The sequence below is a fragment of the Typha angustifolia genome, chromosome 9 (genome assembly GCF_048772165.1).
Source record: "Typha angustifolia cultivar Huaian chromosome 9, ASM4877216v1, whole genome shotgun sequence".
Lineage (NCBI taxonomy): Eukaryota > Viridiplantae > Streptophyta > Magnoliopsida > Poales > Typhaceae > Typha > Typha angustifolia.
The window spans coordinates 2,759,865-2,774,426 of record NC_133247.1 but is presented as its reverse complement, the minus strand read 5'-3'; the positions used below and the strand labels follow the sequence as shown (position 1 = coordinate 2,774,426).

The 14,562-nt window shown below is 35.4% G+C and overlaps 4 protein-coding genes across 8 annotated transcripts; all 4 read right to left on the bottom strand.

Moving 5' to 3' along the window:
• Nucleotides 1–279: 279 nt before the first annotated feature.
• On the bottom strand, nt 280–3,934 carry LOC140766533 (cytochrome P450 704C1-like). 3 transcript variants are annotated; one of them, XM_073105928.1, is made up of 7 exons: nt 3,563–3,934; nt 3,257–3,472; nt 2,687–2,974; nt 2,280–2,615; nt 1,985–2,188; nt 1,691–1,872; nt 280–1,289 (listed from the first exon to the last, which is right to left on the bottom strand). In XM_073105928.1, the coding sequence occupies exons 1-6, from the start codon at nt 3,872–3,874 to the stop codon at nt 1,693–1,695; spliced, it is 1,536 nt and encodes a 511-aa protein (XP_072962029.1). In that variant the 5' UTR covers nt 3,875–3,934; the 3' UTR covers nt 280–1,289; nt 1,691–1,692. The 3 variants fall into 3 exon arrangements, with proteins under 3 accessions (XP_072962029.1, XP_072962030.1, XP_072962028.1); XM_073105929.1 differs by having other exon boundaries at nt 280–1,281; XM_073105927.1 differs by lacking the exon at nt 280–1,289 and having other exon boundaries at nt 1,314–1,872.
• LOC140766817 (G-type lectin S-receptor-like serine/threonine-protein kinase SD2-5) lies at nt 693–1,079 on the bottom strand. Its single transcript, XM_073106474.1, has one exon. It carries the CDS (start codon nt 1,077–1,079, stop codon nt 693–695), a length of 387 nt encoding a protein of 128 aa, XP_072962575.1.
• A 407-nt stretch (nt 3,935–4,341) lies between the features above and the next one.
• Nucleotides 4,342–8,817, bottom strand: LOC140767435 (cytochrome P450 704C1-like). 2 transcript variants are annotated; one of them, XM_073107340.1, is made up of 7 exons: nt 8,462–8,817; nt 8,155–8,370; nt 6,157–6,444; nt 5,751–6,089; nt 5,456–5,659; nt 5,152–5,336; nt 4,342–4,522 (listed from the first exon to the last, which is right to left on the bottom strand). In XM_073107340.1, exons 1-6 carry the CDS (start codon nt 8,771–8,773, stop codon nt 5,154–5,156), a joined length of 1,542 nt encoding a protein of 513 aa, XP_072963441.1. In that variant the 5' UTR covers nt 8,774–8,817; the 3' UTR covers nt 4,342–4,522; nt 5,152–5,153. The 2 variants fall into 2 exon arrangements, with proteins under 2 accessions (XP_072963441.1, XP_072963442.1); XM_073107341.1 differs by having other exon boundaries at nt 5,751–6,086.
• A 776-nt stretch (nt 8,818–9,593) lies between these two features.
• On the bottom strand, nt 9,594–13,326 carry LOC140767437 (cytochrome P450 704C1-like). 2 transcript variants are annotated; one of them, XM_073107343.1, is made up of 8 exons: nt 12,985–13,126; nt 12,287–12,389; nt 12,094–12,189; nt 11,690–11,905; nt 11,325–11,609; nt 10,737–11,072; nt 10,134–10,337; nt 9,594–9,897 (listed from the first exon to the last, which is right to left on the bottom strand). In XM_073107343.1, the coding sequence occupies exons 2-8, from the start codon at nt 12,287–12,289 to the stop codon at nt 9,718–9,720; spliced, it is 1,320 nt and encodes a 439-aa protein (XP_072963444.1). In that variant the 5' UTR covers nt 12,290–12,389; nt 12,985–13,126; the 3' UTR covers nt 9,594–9,717. The 2 variants fall into 2 exon arrangements, with proteins under 2 accessions (XP_072963444.1, XP_072963443.1); XM_073107342.1 differs by lacking the exons at nt 12,094–12,189; nt 12,287–12,389 and having other exon boundaries at nt 12,985–13,326.
• Nucleotides 13,327–14,562: the final 1,236 nt, after the last annotated feature.

Below are 14,562 nucleotides of genomic sequence, written 5' to 3'. Positions count from 1 at the left end.
GGAGGCGTAACTTTCCAAAGGTCGGCCAATTCGAAACAGAAGCATATCAAACCTTAAAGAATATTAAACAAAAGGGGTGGCTCCAAAACCCCAGATTAGAAAGCTTTCAACGAATGGTCCATGGTGCAAATTCTAGGTGTCAACGAGATAATACCTCCACCAGTTCGATTGATCATGGATACCGAGACTGACCTAATGTGGTTCCAACTTCCAAATACCATCCTCATATTATCATACGATCTTTATATGAAAGGGAAAGTTCTTATGTGAGAACAGTTCATTAACATTTAAATTTATAAATGCAGTTTAATACATCATAATAATAAAAAAAAGGGAGATAACGTGAAGACTCTTTTACATGATCCTCACAATTAACCTATAATAAACAGCACTATATTTAAAAAAAAAACATCAAACCCGATAGCACAATAAAATAATAAAATGAAGCATGACGCTAATGCATTCATAGGAACAATCTCACCCGAGCTCTCCACCGATCCACGACCTCTCGCTCGAACTCATACAGTAGCGAAAGAAGGAGACCTGTAAAGTTGCCGAGAAGGACCGACCTCTAGTCTCAATTCCTATGGGACATTGTTACGAGGACACTTCTCTAAGGAATTCCTATGGGACATTGTTACGAGCTTCCTCCTCGCCGGGCGCGGGCGCAAGATGACCTCCTCGGCGCTGACTTAGTTCTTCTGGATCTTGGCCTCCAGATCCGATGTGGAAGAGGAGATCTTAGTTGCTGACGATTCCTTGCTGCCTTCGCTCCATGGAAGCAAAGCTGTGCCAAATGCGAGCATATGTTTGAATGGGTTTGGTGGTGTGGGAATATCCATCTCCCCTTCAAGCATCTTGGCTACCTTGCTCATGGGAAGTCTTGCCTCTGCCTGATAATGAACACACCACACGTCCACCTTAAACGTCTTCTCTGTATTCTCGATATCCCCCTCTCCGATATTCCGCAACTTACCAACTTCAAATTTCTCCCACACCGACTTAGAAGCCACTGCTGGCTCTCTGCCGTGTTCCTTCAAGGTGTTCCTCCACTTTCCAGCTATCTCAAACAGCAACATGCCAAAGCTATACACATTGTATTACAGAGCTTTATCGAGCTATCGAGTGAGGCTCGAGCTTTCTGAGGTCGAGACGAACCGACTCAAGCCAGCCTTTTCCAGCTCGTCTTGAGCTCAAGCTAAGAAAACTTTGGTCTTGACCCGAGCTAGCTCTTGCTCAAGCTTGACTTGTTTACAACCCCACTGCATACTATAATCTTCTCTGTACCTCTAGAGATGAAGGAACAAAGAGAGAAATTTACTAAAAAAATCAACTCAAATTTAGTTAAAGTCAATCAATCCATAGAAACAGGGGCTGCTGCCTGTTTGTAAAAAAAAAAAAGTCAATCAATCCAAAAAATTTAATTCGAAACGTATAGATCTTAGTTGTACCCCCTAAATATTTCTCAGCGAGTTCAATGATATCGATGACCAGCAAACAAAGAATATAGATTGCAGTCATCCTTACTGAAACATCTTGTTCTGTAAGACCAACCTGATAGATACACTTTCCTGGAAAAAGTAGCTGTTGTCGATGATATTTGATACATGATGTTACACGAACACGACCAACATAGTTTACAACATACAATACGAGTAAACAAGATTAAACTTAGTGTGATGGACCAAACCTTTATCTACGCGAAGCACATAGATGGAGTCCACTATCAATTTGGAGAATTAACATGGCCTTACAATTCACAGTCTTCTCCTCATCCCACATCTTGAATCTGAAAAAGTACAGGAGAATGGCGGCCAAGATCTTCATCTGTCTATAAGCAAATTCCTTCCCCAAACAAATACGAGGACCGGCCTACAAAGTGAAAGAAAAAAAAAAAAGAGCATAACTGAGCAAATTGCTAGTTCTTATGCTAGATTTCCTTTTCTAAACCATCATTGGGAAGTGACTGGCTCTAAGATGTTACCTGGAAAGCAGAAAATTTAAAAGGGTTTTCCGGCACAAAACCCCCCACCTCATTAAGCCATCTCTCTGGCCTAAACTCCTCGGCATCATCACCCCACAAAAACTTCATTCTACCCATAGGATAAGGTTCATAGTTCACCATATCCCCTTTCTTGATGTCTAAGCCATCTGGTAATGTATCATCCGAAAAGCAATGCTTAACATCCTACAATCCCGATACCACACAAATCAGAGATATATCAAAAATTCTTCATGCTATACTTTTTGCCTCAATGAACAAGACATGAGTAATTTACCAAAGGAACTGCAGGGTAGAGCCTCAGTGTTTCAGTAAGTGCTGCATGCAGATACTGCATTCTGCTGAGAGCTTCTTCAGTTAAACATGCAGCAAAATCGTCAATTGCTACCTTATCTTTTAATAGTATTGCCTCTCTTACTTCTTGGGCTACCTTTTCTTGAACAAGCGGATGCTTGCAAAGCATGTAGAAGAACCATGACAGAGTCGCAGCTGTTGTGTCCCTCCCTGCAATCATAAAATTTAAGATGATATCTCTCAAGTACCTTTTGTCAATGTTATCAGGATCACGTTCTCTTTCTAGGAGGAATCTTGACAATATGTCTTCTTTCTTCATCTGCTACAACGAAAAATGAGCGTTATATAAACAGTCATTGCTTTGAGAGCTCAAGCTTATTCATGTCTTACAGTTTCTTGTTGCTGTTTGGACATCTGCTCAATCTTTCTGTCGATCACTTTATAGACAAAATCATCAATCAGTTTGATGTTTTTCTTCATAATGGCTTCTGAACCTATGTTAAGAAATCTCTTGATTTTCCAGGAGACATCAACGTAACGGGTCAACAATTGGCAATTAGATTCATCAAATGCCTTTGCAAAAGCCATTCCTTCTTCGTTTGACCCAGACAACACTCCCAGTTTAACCCCAAACCCAATTCTAAATATTGAATCAAATGTAGCTTTCATGAATAATTCCTGAAAAGAGCGATTCAAATGGTCATGCAAACGGACACAATCATATCCTCATCATTAATGCACTATATATCAAGGTTAGACTGTCTTTTTCTTTCTCTCCTCTTTCCAACTTTTGATTATATTCACTTAATGAATTAAATGGCTTTTTTAATCTAAAAAAAAATTAAGACAAATCCTGATGAATGATTAGGAGGTGGGTTTTCCGCATCTAATTTGCAAAACATATATGGCTATTGAAGGAATAAAAACACTGAAAGAAAGAAGCCTCAGCCATTTAATTACTTGGATATCCATCATCTGGTTAGAGAAGGCCCTATCTGAAACAATCCCAGCAAGCTCAGTGGCGTTTTCTCTGAAGACCACACTGCTGTAATCCCTCAACACCTTGGCGGAGAACTCAAAGCTTGCAATCTTCCTTTGACGTCGCCACTTCTCCCCATCCACTGCAAAGATCCCATCGCCAAGGAGATCTTTCATGATATCATAAGTCAACTCTCCCTGCATCAAAACTCCTCGACCAACTTCACAAAATCCAATCTTTTACCCATTAAAACAAATGAAAGGAGCCATGTTTGGGGAAATTTATACCTTGCCGTAGTTTGCGAAGTTGGTCTTGAGGATGTACTCCACGTTGATTGGATCAACGGTGTAGACATAGTTGCAGAAGGGGGTGAGTATGCGAAAGGTCTTGTACCGATGAGAGAGGTCAGTCTGGTAATCTAACAACCGATGAAGGTTAAAATACTGGTGGAAGATAGTGCCTGCTATGGGTGGGTAATTAGGACTCCTTTTTCTTGGATTAGACCAACGTTTCAGTAAATAGAAAGCTAGTACGACGAGTCCGGTGATGGTTAGGGCTGCAGGAGAGCTGGGGAAGTGGAGAGGTGGTAGGAAATCCATTACTTAGGTTTCTATGGGTCAGGAGAAGATGAGAAGATTTGGGAGTGGGAGCTTCACACAGCCCTCTGCAAGCAACTGTGGAGTATAGAGATATATATATCTAGTAATGATAAGTTTATTTTTTAATATATTTTTCATTTTAAATTTTGGCATTAAACGCAGAATTCATCAGCCACAGCGTGGCACCTCAAGTGGACGAGTTGCAAATTGCGATGACATGCATCGGTTCGATATCGCAACGAAATCGTTAAAAAGTTTGACCTTTTGTACTTCCCACGCCACGTGGGGCTACTTTTCTTGGAACGTCCTTTTTATGCCGGTTTATTACAATCTATTTTTCCATCCTATGCAGTAAATATTTATGATGCAAATTCCTGGGCATATGTTTCTGTTTCAGTGGATCCAATTTAACTTCTTCGTCGAGCTTTTTCCTCAAAAATTAAAAAGAAAAAAAAAAGAGTATGATATTCCTCACAAAAGTGAATTTATTTACCAATGCATCGAAATGTAAGATACAGTGTGGAAATCATATACAAGACCCATATACTCAAATTTATTTAACATTTTTCACCATATATTATCTTGGAATGGCATAAAGATGGAGGCCGTTCTCCGATTGGTAATTGGTGACTGCTTCCTTTGATCGGCCTAGAAATACAAAATAAAAGAATGAAAAGGTCAAATATATCATTTATATACATTAGCATGTTGAGATTCTTCACATAAATCCTATATTTTCAACTATTAAATATACATGATAAGTGTTAGTTAGGAATAGGATAACTGGTTGATCTAATTTGATGGATTCCAATATCTAGAAAGGGATATACTGGTGGTCCTTTTATAATGGAGACTGTTTTCTCTGCTAGATTCCTAATGTCGCTTTCCTTGATGTACAATAACCATGACTACATATTGAGTGTATTGTTCCAAGTTTTTAGTGTACATGTTTACAAAAATTTCTCCTGACTACTCTCTGTACTTCTAGAGATGAAGAAACAAAAGAGAAAAACTTACAAATAAAATTAGCTCAAACTTAGTTTAACTCTATCAAACCCCCCTAAATATTTCTCAGCGATTTGAATGATATCGATAACCAGCAAAGAAAGAGTAAAGATTGTAGTCATCCTTACTGAAACATCTAGCACTGTAAGATGTACACTTTTCTAGGAAAAGTAGCTATTGACATTGATATTTGATACATGATCTTACACTACAAACAAAGTTTACAGCAAACAGTACGAGGAAACAAGATTAAACACAGTGATGGGCCAAACCTTTATCTATGCGAAGCACATAGATGGAGACCACCATCAATTTGGAGAGTTATCATGGCATTGCACTTGACAGTCTGCTGCTTCTCATCCCACATCCTGAATCTGAAAAAGTACACGAGAATGGCTGCCAAGATCTTCATTTGTCGATAAGCAAATTCCTTCCCCAAACAAATACGAGGACCGGCCTACAAAGTGGAAGAGAAAAGTTAAAAAAAGAGCAAAACTGAGCAAATTGCTATGTCTTATGCTAGATTTCCTTTTATAAACCGCCATTGGGAAGTGACTAGTTCTCAGATGTTGTTACCTGGAAGGCAGAAAACTTAAAAGGGTTTTCCGGCACAAAATCCCCCACCTCATTAAGCCATCTCTCTGGCTTAAACTCCTCGGCGTCCTCACCCCACAGAAACTTCATTCTACCCATAGGATAAGGTTCATAGTTCACCATATCCCCTTTCTTGATGTCGAAGCCATCCGGTAATGTATCATCCGAGAAGCAAAGCTTAACGTCCTACAATCCGGACACCACATGAATCAGAAATGTATAAAAAATTCATCATGTTATAATTCTTGCCTCGATGAACAAGACATGAATAATTTACCAAAGGAACTGCAGGGTAGAGCCTCAGTGTTTCAGATAGCGCTGCATGCAGATACTGCATTCTGCTGAGAGCTTCTTCAGTTAAACATGCAGCAAAATCGCCAATTGCTACCTTATCTTTTAAAAGTATTGCCTCTCTTACTTCTTGGGCTACCTTTTCTTGAACAAGTGGATGCTTGCATAGCATGTAGAAGAACCACGACAGAGTCGCTGCTGTCGTGTCCCTCCCCGCAATCATAAAATTCAGGATGATATCTCTCAAGTACCTTTCGTTGATGTTATCGGGATCGCGTTCTCTTTCAAGGAGGAATCTTGACAAAATGTCTTCTTTCTTCATCTGCTGCAATGAAAATGAGCATTATATAAATAGCCACTACTTTGAGAGCTCAAGCTTATTTATGACTTACAGTTTCTTGCTGCTGTTTAGACATCTGCTCGATCTTTCTGTCAATCACTTTATAGACAAAATCATCAATTAGTTTGACGTTTTTCTTCATAATGGCTTCTGAACCTATGTTAAGAAATCTCTTGATTTTCCAGAAGACATCAAAGTAACGGGTCAACAGTTGGCGATTCGTCTCGTCAAATGCCTTTGCAAACGCCTTTCCTTCTTTATTCGACCCAGACAACACTCCCAGTTCACACCCAAATCCAATTCTAAATATCGAATCAAGTGTAGCTTTCATGAATAATTCCTGAAAAGAGCGATTGAGATGATCATGCAAACAGATAATCATATCTTAATCATTAATGGTCCAATATATCAAGTTTACACTAAGTCTTCTCTTTCTCGATCTTCCCTTTCAACTTAATCTGGATTATATATTTATTAAAGGGCATTATTCAAAATTCTTCGTGTGATAAGCAAGTTTGTTTCCCGACGAATAGTTTAATACCCCTCTAAAATTTATAATCTTAATCTATTGATTATAATAACAAGTTTTCATATTTAATATCGATTTTTTCTATTGTTTCTAAAATCACATTACTTTAAAAAAATGGCATATTAGTCAAGAAAAATTTATTACGTGTGTCTAACTTCCAGATTATAAGTTTTTTTCTTTTAAGATTTCTCTCTCTTAGATATAATTATACCATAATTATAGAAGATATTATTTAACATTAAATTATTTAAATATAATTATTTGGAAATAGACTTTATTTAAATATGATTCTCTATCTCTATCCGTTATTAAATTTAATTTAGATTAATTTGAAACTAACAAGAGATATATATATATATATATATATGTAAATAATTTAAAAATAATTAAATAGATAAAATTTAATTAAATTTTCATCAAGTTAATTATAAAAAGATATTAATGCTCTTATTATATATGCATACATTACTCCCAGTTAAGAACAGGAGGAGATCTTCTTTCCTACCATATATTTAATTGTTTATCAATTGGTTTGATAAAGATATAACGGTTAAAATCTTCAATGGTATAATAGGAATATAAAAATTTTAAAAGATATTACTGATTCAATGGGTAATTATTATTTTTAAATATAGTACTTATACATTATCTTTTGACAATTATATTATCTTAATATTTTATCAAGTAAAATATATATATCTTTGACTAATAGTAATGTATATATATCATAATAAAGGTATTGATGTCTTTTTTTATAATTAACTTGATGAAAATTTAAGTAAATTTTATCTCTTTGAATATTTTTTAGTATTACATATATTTCTCATTAGTTTAAAATTGATTTAAATTAAATCTAATAACATATAGAGATAGAGAATCATATTTAAATTAAATTTATCTCTAAAGAATCAAATTTAAATTATTTAGTATTAAATGGTATCTTTTATAATAAAGTCATAATGATATCTAAGAGAAAAATCTTAACGAAAAAAAAAAGTGCAATTTAAAAGTTAGACACAGGTAATCAAATCTTCTTGACTAATATACATTTTTTTTATCTAATGTGATTTTGAAACCGAGAAACCGGTATTAAAGTATTTAATATGAAAAGTAGCTATTATAGCCGATAGATTAAGATTATAAATTTTTTTAAAAAAATATTAAAGTATTTGCCTAAGAATATATATATCTTTTACCTGATAAATTATTAAGATAATATAATTATCAAAAAATGAATGCAAGACAATATATTTAAATAATAATAATTACCTATTGAACTGTATAGCTAAATTCTAAGAGCAAATGTGTGCTGAATCATTAATATCTTTTAAATTTATTGCATTCTTATTATATTCTTAAAGATATTAAGAATTAGATCTTTATCGACCGGATAAACAATTATCTCTACCATACGCAAAGAAATCATTTTATTTTTCCCATTTAATTTGCAAAACATATACGGTTATTGAAGGAATAATAAAAAAACTAAAAGAGAAAGAAAAACCGCAGCCATTTAATTACTTGCATATCCATCATCTGGTTAGATAAGGCCATATCTGATACAATCCCAGCAAGCTCAGTAGCGTTTTCTCTGAAGACCGCACTGCTGTAATCCCTCAACACCTTGGCGGAGAACTCATAGCTTGCAATCTTCCTTTGATGTCGCCACTTCTCCCCATCCACTGCAAAGATCCCATCACCAAGGAGGTCTCTCATAATATCATACGTCAACTCTCCCTGCATCAAAACTCCTCGACCAACTTCAGTAAATCCAATCTTTTACCCAATTAGACCAAATCAAAGAAGCCATGTTTGAGGAACTTTATACCTTGCCGTAGTTTGCGAAGTTAGTCTTGAGGATGTACTCCACATTGTTTGGATCAACAGTGAAGACATAATTGCAGAAGGGGGTGAGTATGCGAAAGGTCTTGTACCTGCGAGAGAGGTCAGTCTGGTAGTCTAACAATCGATGGAGGTTGAGATACTGGTGGAAGATAGTGCCTGCTATGGGTGGGTAATTGGGATTCCTTTTTCTTGGATTAGACCAACGTTTCAGTACATAGAAAGCTAGTACGATGAGTCCGGGGATTGCTACGGCTGCAGGAAAGCTGGGGAAGTGGAAGGGTGGTAGGAAATCCATTACACTTGAGTTTCTGTGGGCTAGGAGAAGATTGAGAAGATCTGGGAGCTTCACACACATCTTTATATAGCCAAGTTTATTATCAATCACATCATATCATATAAAATATTTAGCATTTTAGCACACGTTTTACCTTAACGCCTCAAAATTAATTTTTCTTTCTTACTGACAGTTTATAGGTAGACGAGGAAAAACGACTATAAATGCAAGATGATTTTCATACTTTTGAGTAAGATTATCTAAAGTTAAAATTTAAAATTAAAATCGAAATCGAATTTCTAGATATTTCAGAAGTGATGGCATTGAAAGCAAAATCCATCAGCTCCAACGCCGCCTCCTGCGACCTTGATGCAATGACACACAACCGTCCAATTTAATAATATCAACTACTTTTTTCACCGGCCCCGGGAGAACGACGTTATAAGAAACACAACCACTTAATTCCCGGTGCAAAAAATTTAGCGTAGACTTAATACCGGGACATGCCTCCGCGTGTCCGACAAACATCGGTACAGATGTGAGATGAATTTAAAGGCTAATCTAGCTGAGTCAACTCGCTCGAGCTCAGTTCAAATAAACTCATATATGATATGTAAAATAATATATATATATATATATATATATATTAGATAGTATCGTTGGTTAAAATAAATTTTACTATTCGATTTGATTTTGAATCCTACCTACTAAATATTTTTTTTCATAAAGATTATTAGATGTTAGTCATATATTGAAACCAGGCTATTAATCCTACGAGCCGAGCTCGAGCCTCATCGACCCCTAATCTAGGAGCTATGTCCTTAAAAATAAGGAAAGAGAATGTATAATATTTCTCACAGAAGTGAATTTATTTACCGATACGTCCAGACGTAAGAAGATACACGTAGCAAATCATAAATAGGACCCAAATATAATCAACTAAATTTCACATTTTTCACCCCGTATTATCTCGGAATAGCGTAAAGCAGGAGGCCGTTCTCGATATGAAGTGTTATTGTGGTTCTGTAATTGACGACTGCTTCCTCGTCTCTGAGTTTGAACACGAAGAAACGGAGAAGCACAGCGGCAAATATCTTCATCTGTCTATAGGCAAATTCTTTTCCCAGACAAATTCTTGGCCCAGCCTATAAACGCAAATTAAGTATTTAACGACAGCAATTTTTTTTAAAAAAATAGGGCAATTTTACAAATATCCACCTGGGGGTTTATCGAATTGTAAATTACTTAAATTTGAACTGATTTTTTCGCAAATATCGAAAAAAAACATATTGCAGGTGGTTATTTGCAAAAACGACCCTTACAATTTATAAATTTAAAGAAATAGAAGAAAAGTAGTCTGAAATTTTTCTCATTTTCTTACCTGAAAAGCTGTAAATTTGAAAGGGCTTCCAGGTTCGAAAATTCCATTTTCATTTAGCCACCTCTCTGGTCGAAATATTTCAGCATCTTGGCCCCATAAGTATTCCATACGCCCCATGGCGTATGGTTGATAGAAAACAATGTCACCTTTTCTAACATTAAACCCATTAGGAAGCACATCATCTGAGAAGCAAACCTTATTATCCTGTCAATAAAATAAAATTTAATTAATCGTCAACTACCCGGTGAACGCATCAGTATGACATTAATGATGAAGTTGAACGATAAAACTAAGTTAAACTACTCCTGCATTCTCTTATTTATATGTATATCCTTCTAAATATTTAGTTTTTATATAAATACTTCTTAAACTCTTATTTGATGTATGAATATATCTCAAAACATAATTAAGCGTTAATATTTTGTATAGAGTATGTATTTCTTTTCATCTGCTCAATTACTGAGAAGATTTTGAATATAAAATTTAGAAAGGTATGCATACAAATTTTTTTTTTAACTATTTAAAATGATATAATGTGGTATTAGATCATAGTGTAAAAATTAAATATATATATATATATAAGTAACGGTAAAATTAACTTACCAAAGGAACGGCAGGATATAATCTTAGTGCCTCAGTCAAAGTAGCATGAAGATATTGCATCTTGTTAAGAGCTTCATCTGTTAAACTTCGTGAGAATTCATCGATGGTTGCATCCTCGCTAGCTCTGGTTGCTTCCTTTACTTCTTGGAAAATATTATCTTGTACCTGTGGGTTCTTGCATATCATGTAGAGAAACCAAGAGAGTGTGCCTGCTGTGGTGTCTTTACCAGCAATTACAAAGTTCAATATGATGTCTCTTAGATACTGGTAATTTATTTCTTCAGAGATCTTTCTAGTTTCGTCCACAAATCTTGACAGTATATCATCCCTTTCCACCTATAATTTATAGATAATTATGTCAAGAGTAATTGGATCTAATTGAGGATAAACTTATATATTATGTCTCATCGTGCGACGCAAGATAATAAACCAACAATCATGTGTTTATATAAGCAAAATGAGATAATCTTCAACTTTCCAGACCCAGAATTTTAAATTTCTTAAACTCTTTCACAGATAAAACAATTTATACCAGAGAGAGAGAGAGAGAGAGAGAGAGAGAGAGAGTAGTTTTAGACTATTACTCACAGAATCACTTCCTCGTTTCAGAATTTCGTCCACTCTCGCGTGAATCAACTTGTATACAAAATCATCAACTTCTTTGATTCTTTTCCTAAGTATGGCCTCAGGGCCAACATTGAGAAATTTCTGGATCTTCCAGAAGACATTAACATACCGCAGCACGATGAACTCACTGGCATCATCAAATGCCTTTGCAAAAATACTTCCATCATGGGATCCGTGTAAGCAGTCCAATTCCATTCCAAAGCCAATACGGAAGATAGAGTCCATTGTAGATTTCATGAACAAGTCCTGCAAATTAATAAAGACTTTTAGCATTATATCTTTTAATTACTCAGAATAAAAACAACAACGACTATCAAGAGACTTACTTGAATATCCATTGTGTTATTCGACTCTACGTTCTTGGAGATCAAATGAGCAAGCTTGGCTGCATTCTTTATGAAGATCGCGCCACTGGAGTCTCTTAAGACTCTTGTTGAGAACTCAAAGCTTGCAAGCTTTCTTTGTTGGCGCCACTTGTCACCATCTACGGCAAATATACCATCTCCAAATAAATCCTTCGTGGTCACGTAGTTAAACTCTCCCTGAAATAAGATATTAAATGAACGAACTGCATGTTATACTTAATATGATCTTGAACTTAATATATATCATATGTAAAATAGTAGTCACAGGATTAAATCAATAAAGTTAAAAGGTTGAAACTAATCACAGTAATTTAATAAGAACTACTTTAACATGCAAAAGAAAATTCTAAAAAATAAAAATTCACCTGATTAAATGCTTTGATCACTGTTGATTGATTATACAGTAGATTTATCGAAACTTTGTCCTGTACTCCTTCAGAATTATTATTATTTTTACACTTGAAAAAATTATAATAGATGTCAGTCTAAAGTCAAGCAGAAATGATTGAAAAAAGCCAAGAAAGGAATCAAAGAGGAGAGAGATCAGAGAACTTATTTCATATACTGGTGCTGATCTGGTTTGTACTTGAGACTAAATTAAAAGAGGACCCACTTAATTAATGGAAAGATGCCGATGATAGAGAAACGCCGGGATCGAAGGCTGCACAATAATAAATAAATAAACTTAGCTCTAAGAGGATAACCGATGATCCTAATTAGGGGTGTAAATAAGCTGAGACTGAGTGAATCGGTTCCGACTTATGCTCGGTTTAAAATTACTTTCGAGATTTCTAATTATGCTTAAGCTCGGTCCAACTCAACCAAGCTTGAGCTTGATTAGAGGATGAGATGGTGGCGACAGCATGAATGACGGTTTGCCGAAGGAGGAGTAGGAAATAGATGGAGAAAGCGACGACATGCCAATAGAGGAGGAGACCGGAGGAGATGGTTAATAAAGGAGGAGGAAGCTAATATAGTGGAGGAAGAAGAGGAAGCTGATGCCGAGCCCAATGCCAAACCCAACTCGAGTTGAGCTAAGTTGAGCCTGGTCAAACTTTACGGTCTAATCCTAAAAAAATGTAACGCGATGATTACGTAAAAATACTTAAACTTTATTCTGAGTTAAAAAAAAACACACACACACACACACACATCATATTAACCAAATTAAACGGTGTCACAAAAAGACGATGATCATATCCAATACTGCATCGGAAAATAAAACAGTCCAAAGTCACAGAAATATTGCAATTTACCTTGCCATAATTGGAAAAGTTAGCTTTGAGGATATGCTCGACGACGGCGGGGTCGGTGGTGTAGATCTGGTGGCGGAAAGGGGCGAGCAACCTGAAGGTCTTGTGCTTGCGCGAGAGATCCGTGTGGTAGTCATGAAGCCGGCGGACGTTGTACAACTGATGGAAGACGGTGCCGGCTACGGGCGGGTACCGATTTCTAGTGCGGCTTCGTCTCCTACCCCTACTCCTACTAAGGATTAATCCGAAGGTGATGATGCATACCAGAAGGAGGGCTATGGTTGCAGCCAAGGAAGAAGGGTTGGACTTGGAGAAGAAGATATCCATCAAGATTAGATGATGATGATGTGCGAGTGTGTATGTATATTATATAGCCTTTACTCTTGCGGAAGTGTCCCAGCAAATTTCGACGTTGAACCCTTTTTTGTTTTATATCTTGGGAAGCCTCGAGATCGGAGTACCGTGGACTTGGATATTTTTTATTTCAGACCCTACGTAGTCCTTTTGTCTTCTCTTTTCTTTTTGGGCTTTTTTTTCAAACATACCCTATAAAAATAACTTATTTGCTTGGGTGCCCCCTCCCCTCTAAGTTTTATAGTTATATATATATCCTTTAAAATATATGATTTTTGTCGTATACCTTTTATAATTTTAACCTTTTGGATTTAAATCTAAACAATTAGATATAAAAAGATAAAACTATACTTATTCTAATTTTCATAAATTTTCTTGGTGAAAAATATTTTATCTTTTTTATTAAATTATTGAGACCTTAACTTAAAAAAATTGATCGGATGGATATATATACAAATAATAGATATTTTGAGAGGTTTATATATAACTATCATCTTTAGAATAGCATACAATTAAATAATTTTCTTTTATATTTGAGGTCAAACATTACTTCTTTTCGTTTTAGGGTGTTTTCCAAAAACCCAATGGCAAAAATATAGGTAAAAGAGATGGATCCGATTATAAGTAGGTAATTCGCTCAGTTATTTATTAACCAATTTGTTTATCTTATAAAAAAAATTAAGGTAAAGAAAAGAAGAGTTTGATGACAGGCAGCTAGGTGTTAAGGCGCAAAATGACTAAATGATAGGGTGTTTATTGATAATCTTCCATACATATCCACTGCTTCTTGTCCTGCAGCCGGCTGGCTAACACCATTCATCTATCCGAGGCAATAAAAAAAGGATAGCAAAGCACAGAGACTATGATTTTAGAAAGAGTATGCTTTCAATCATTCTGACATATGGACCAAGTGGAGATTATTTTAGACGTTGCGTTTAGAAAGAGTATGCTTCAATCCTTTAACATACGGATCAAAAGTGAAGATTATTTTAAATTCGAGAGTGATAAATTTTAGAAAAAATTACATATACCACTCTGACTTTTAGCAAAATTTATATATATATATAAATAATTTTATTATTTATAAATTTAGTTTTATAATTTAACGAATATGTATAGAAAACATCTTGTCTTTAAATCTTTTAATTAAATTTAATAAAACTCCTAGGTTTAATTAAGTATACTAAGAAAATAATATAAATACCTTCAACCCAATCTAAACTAACT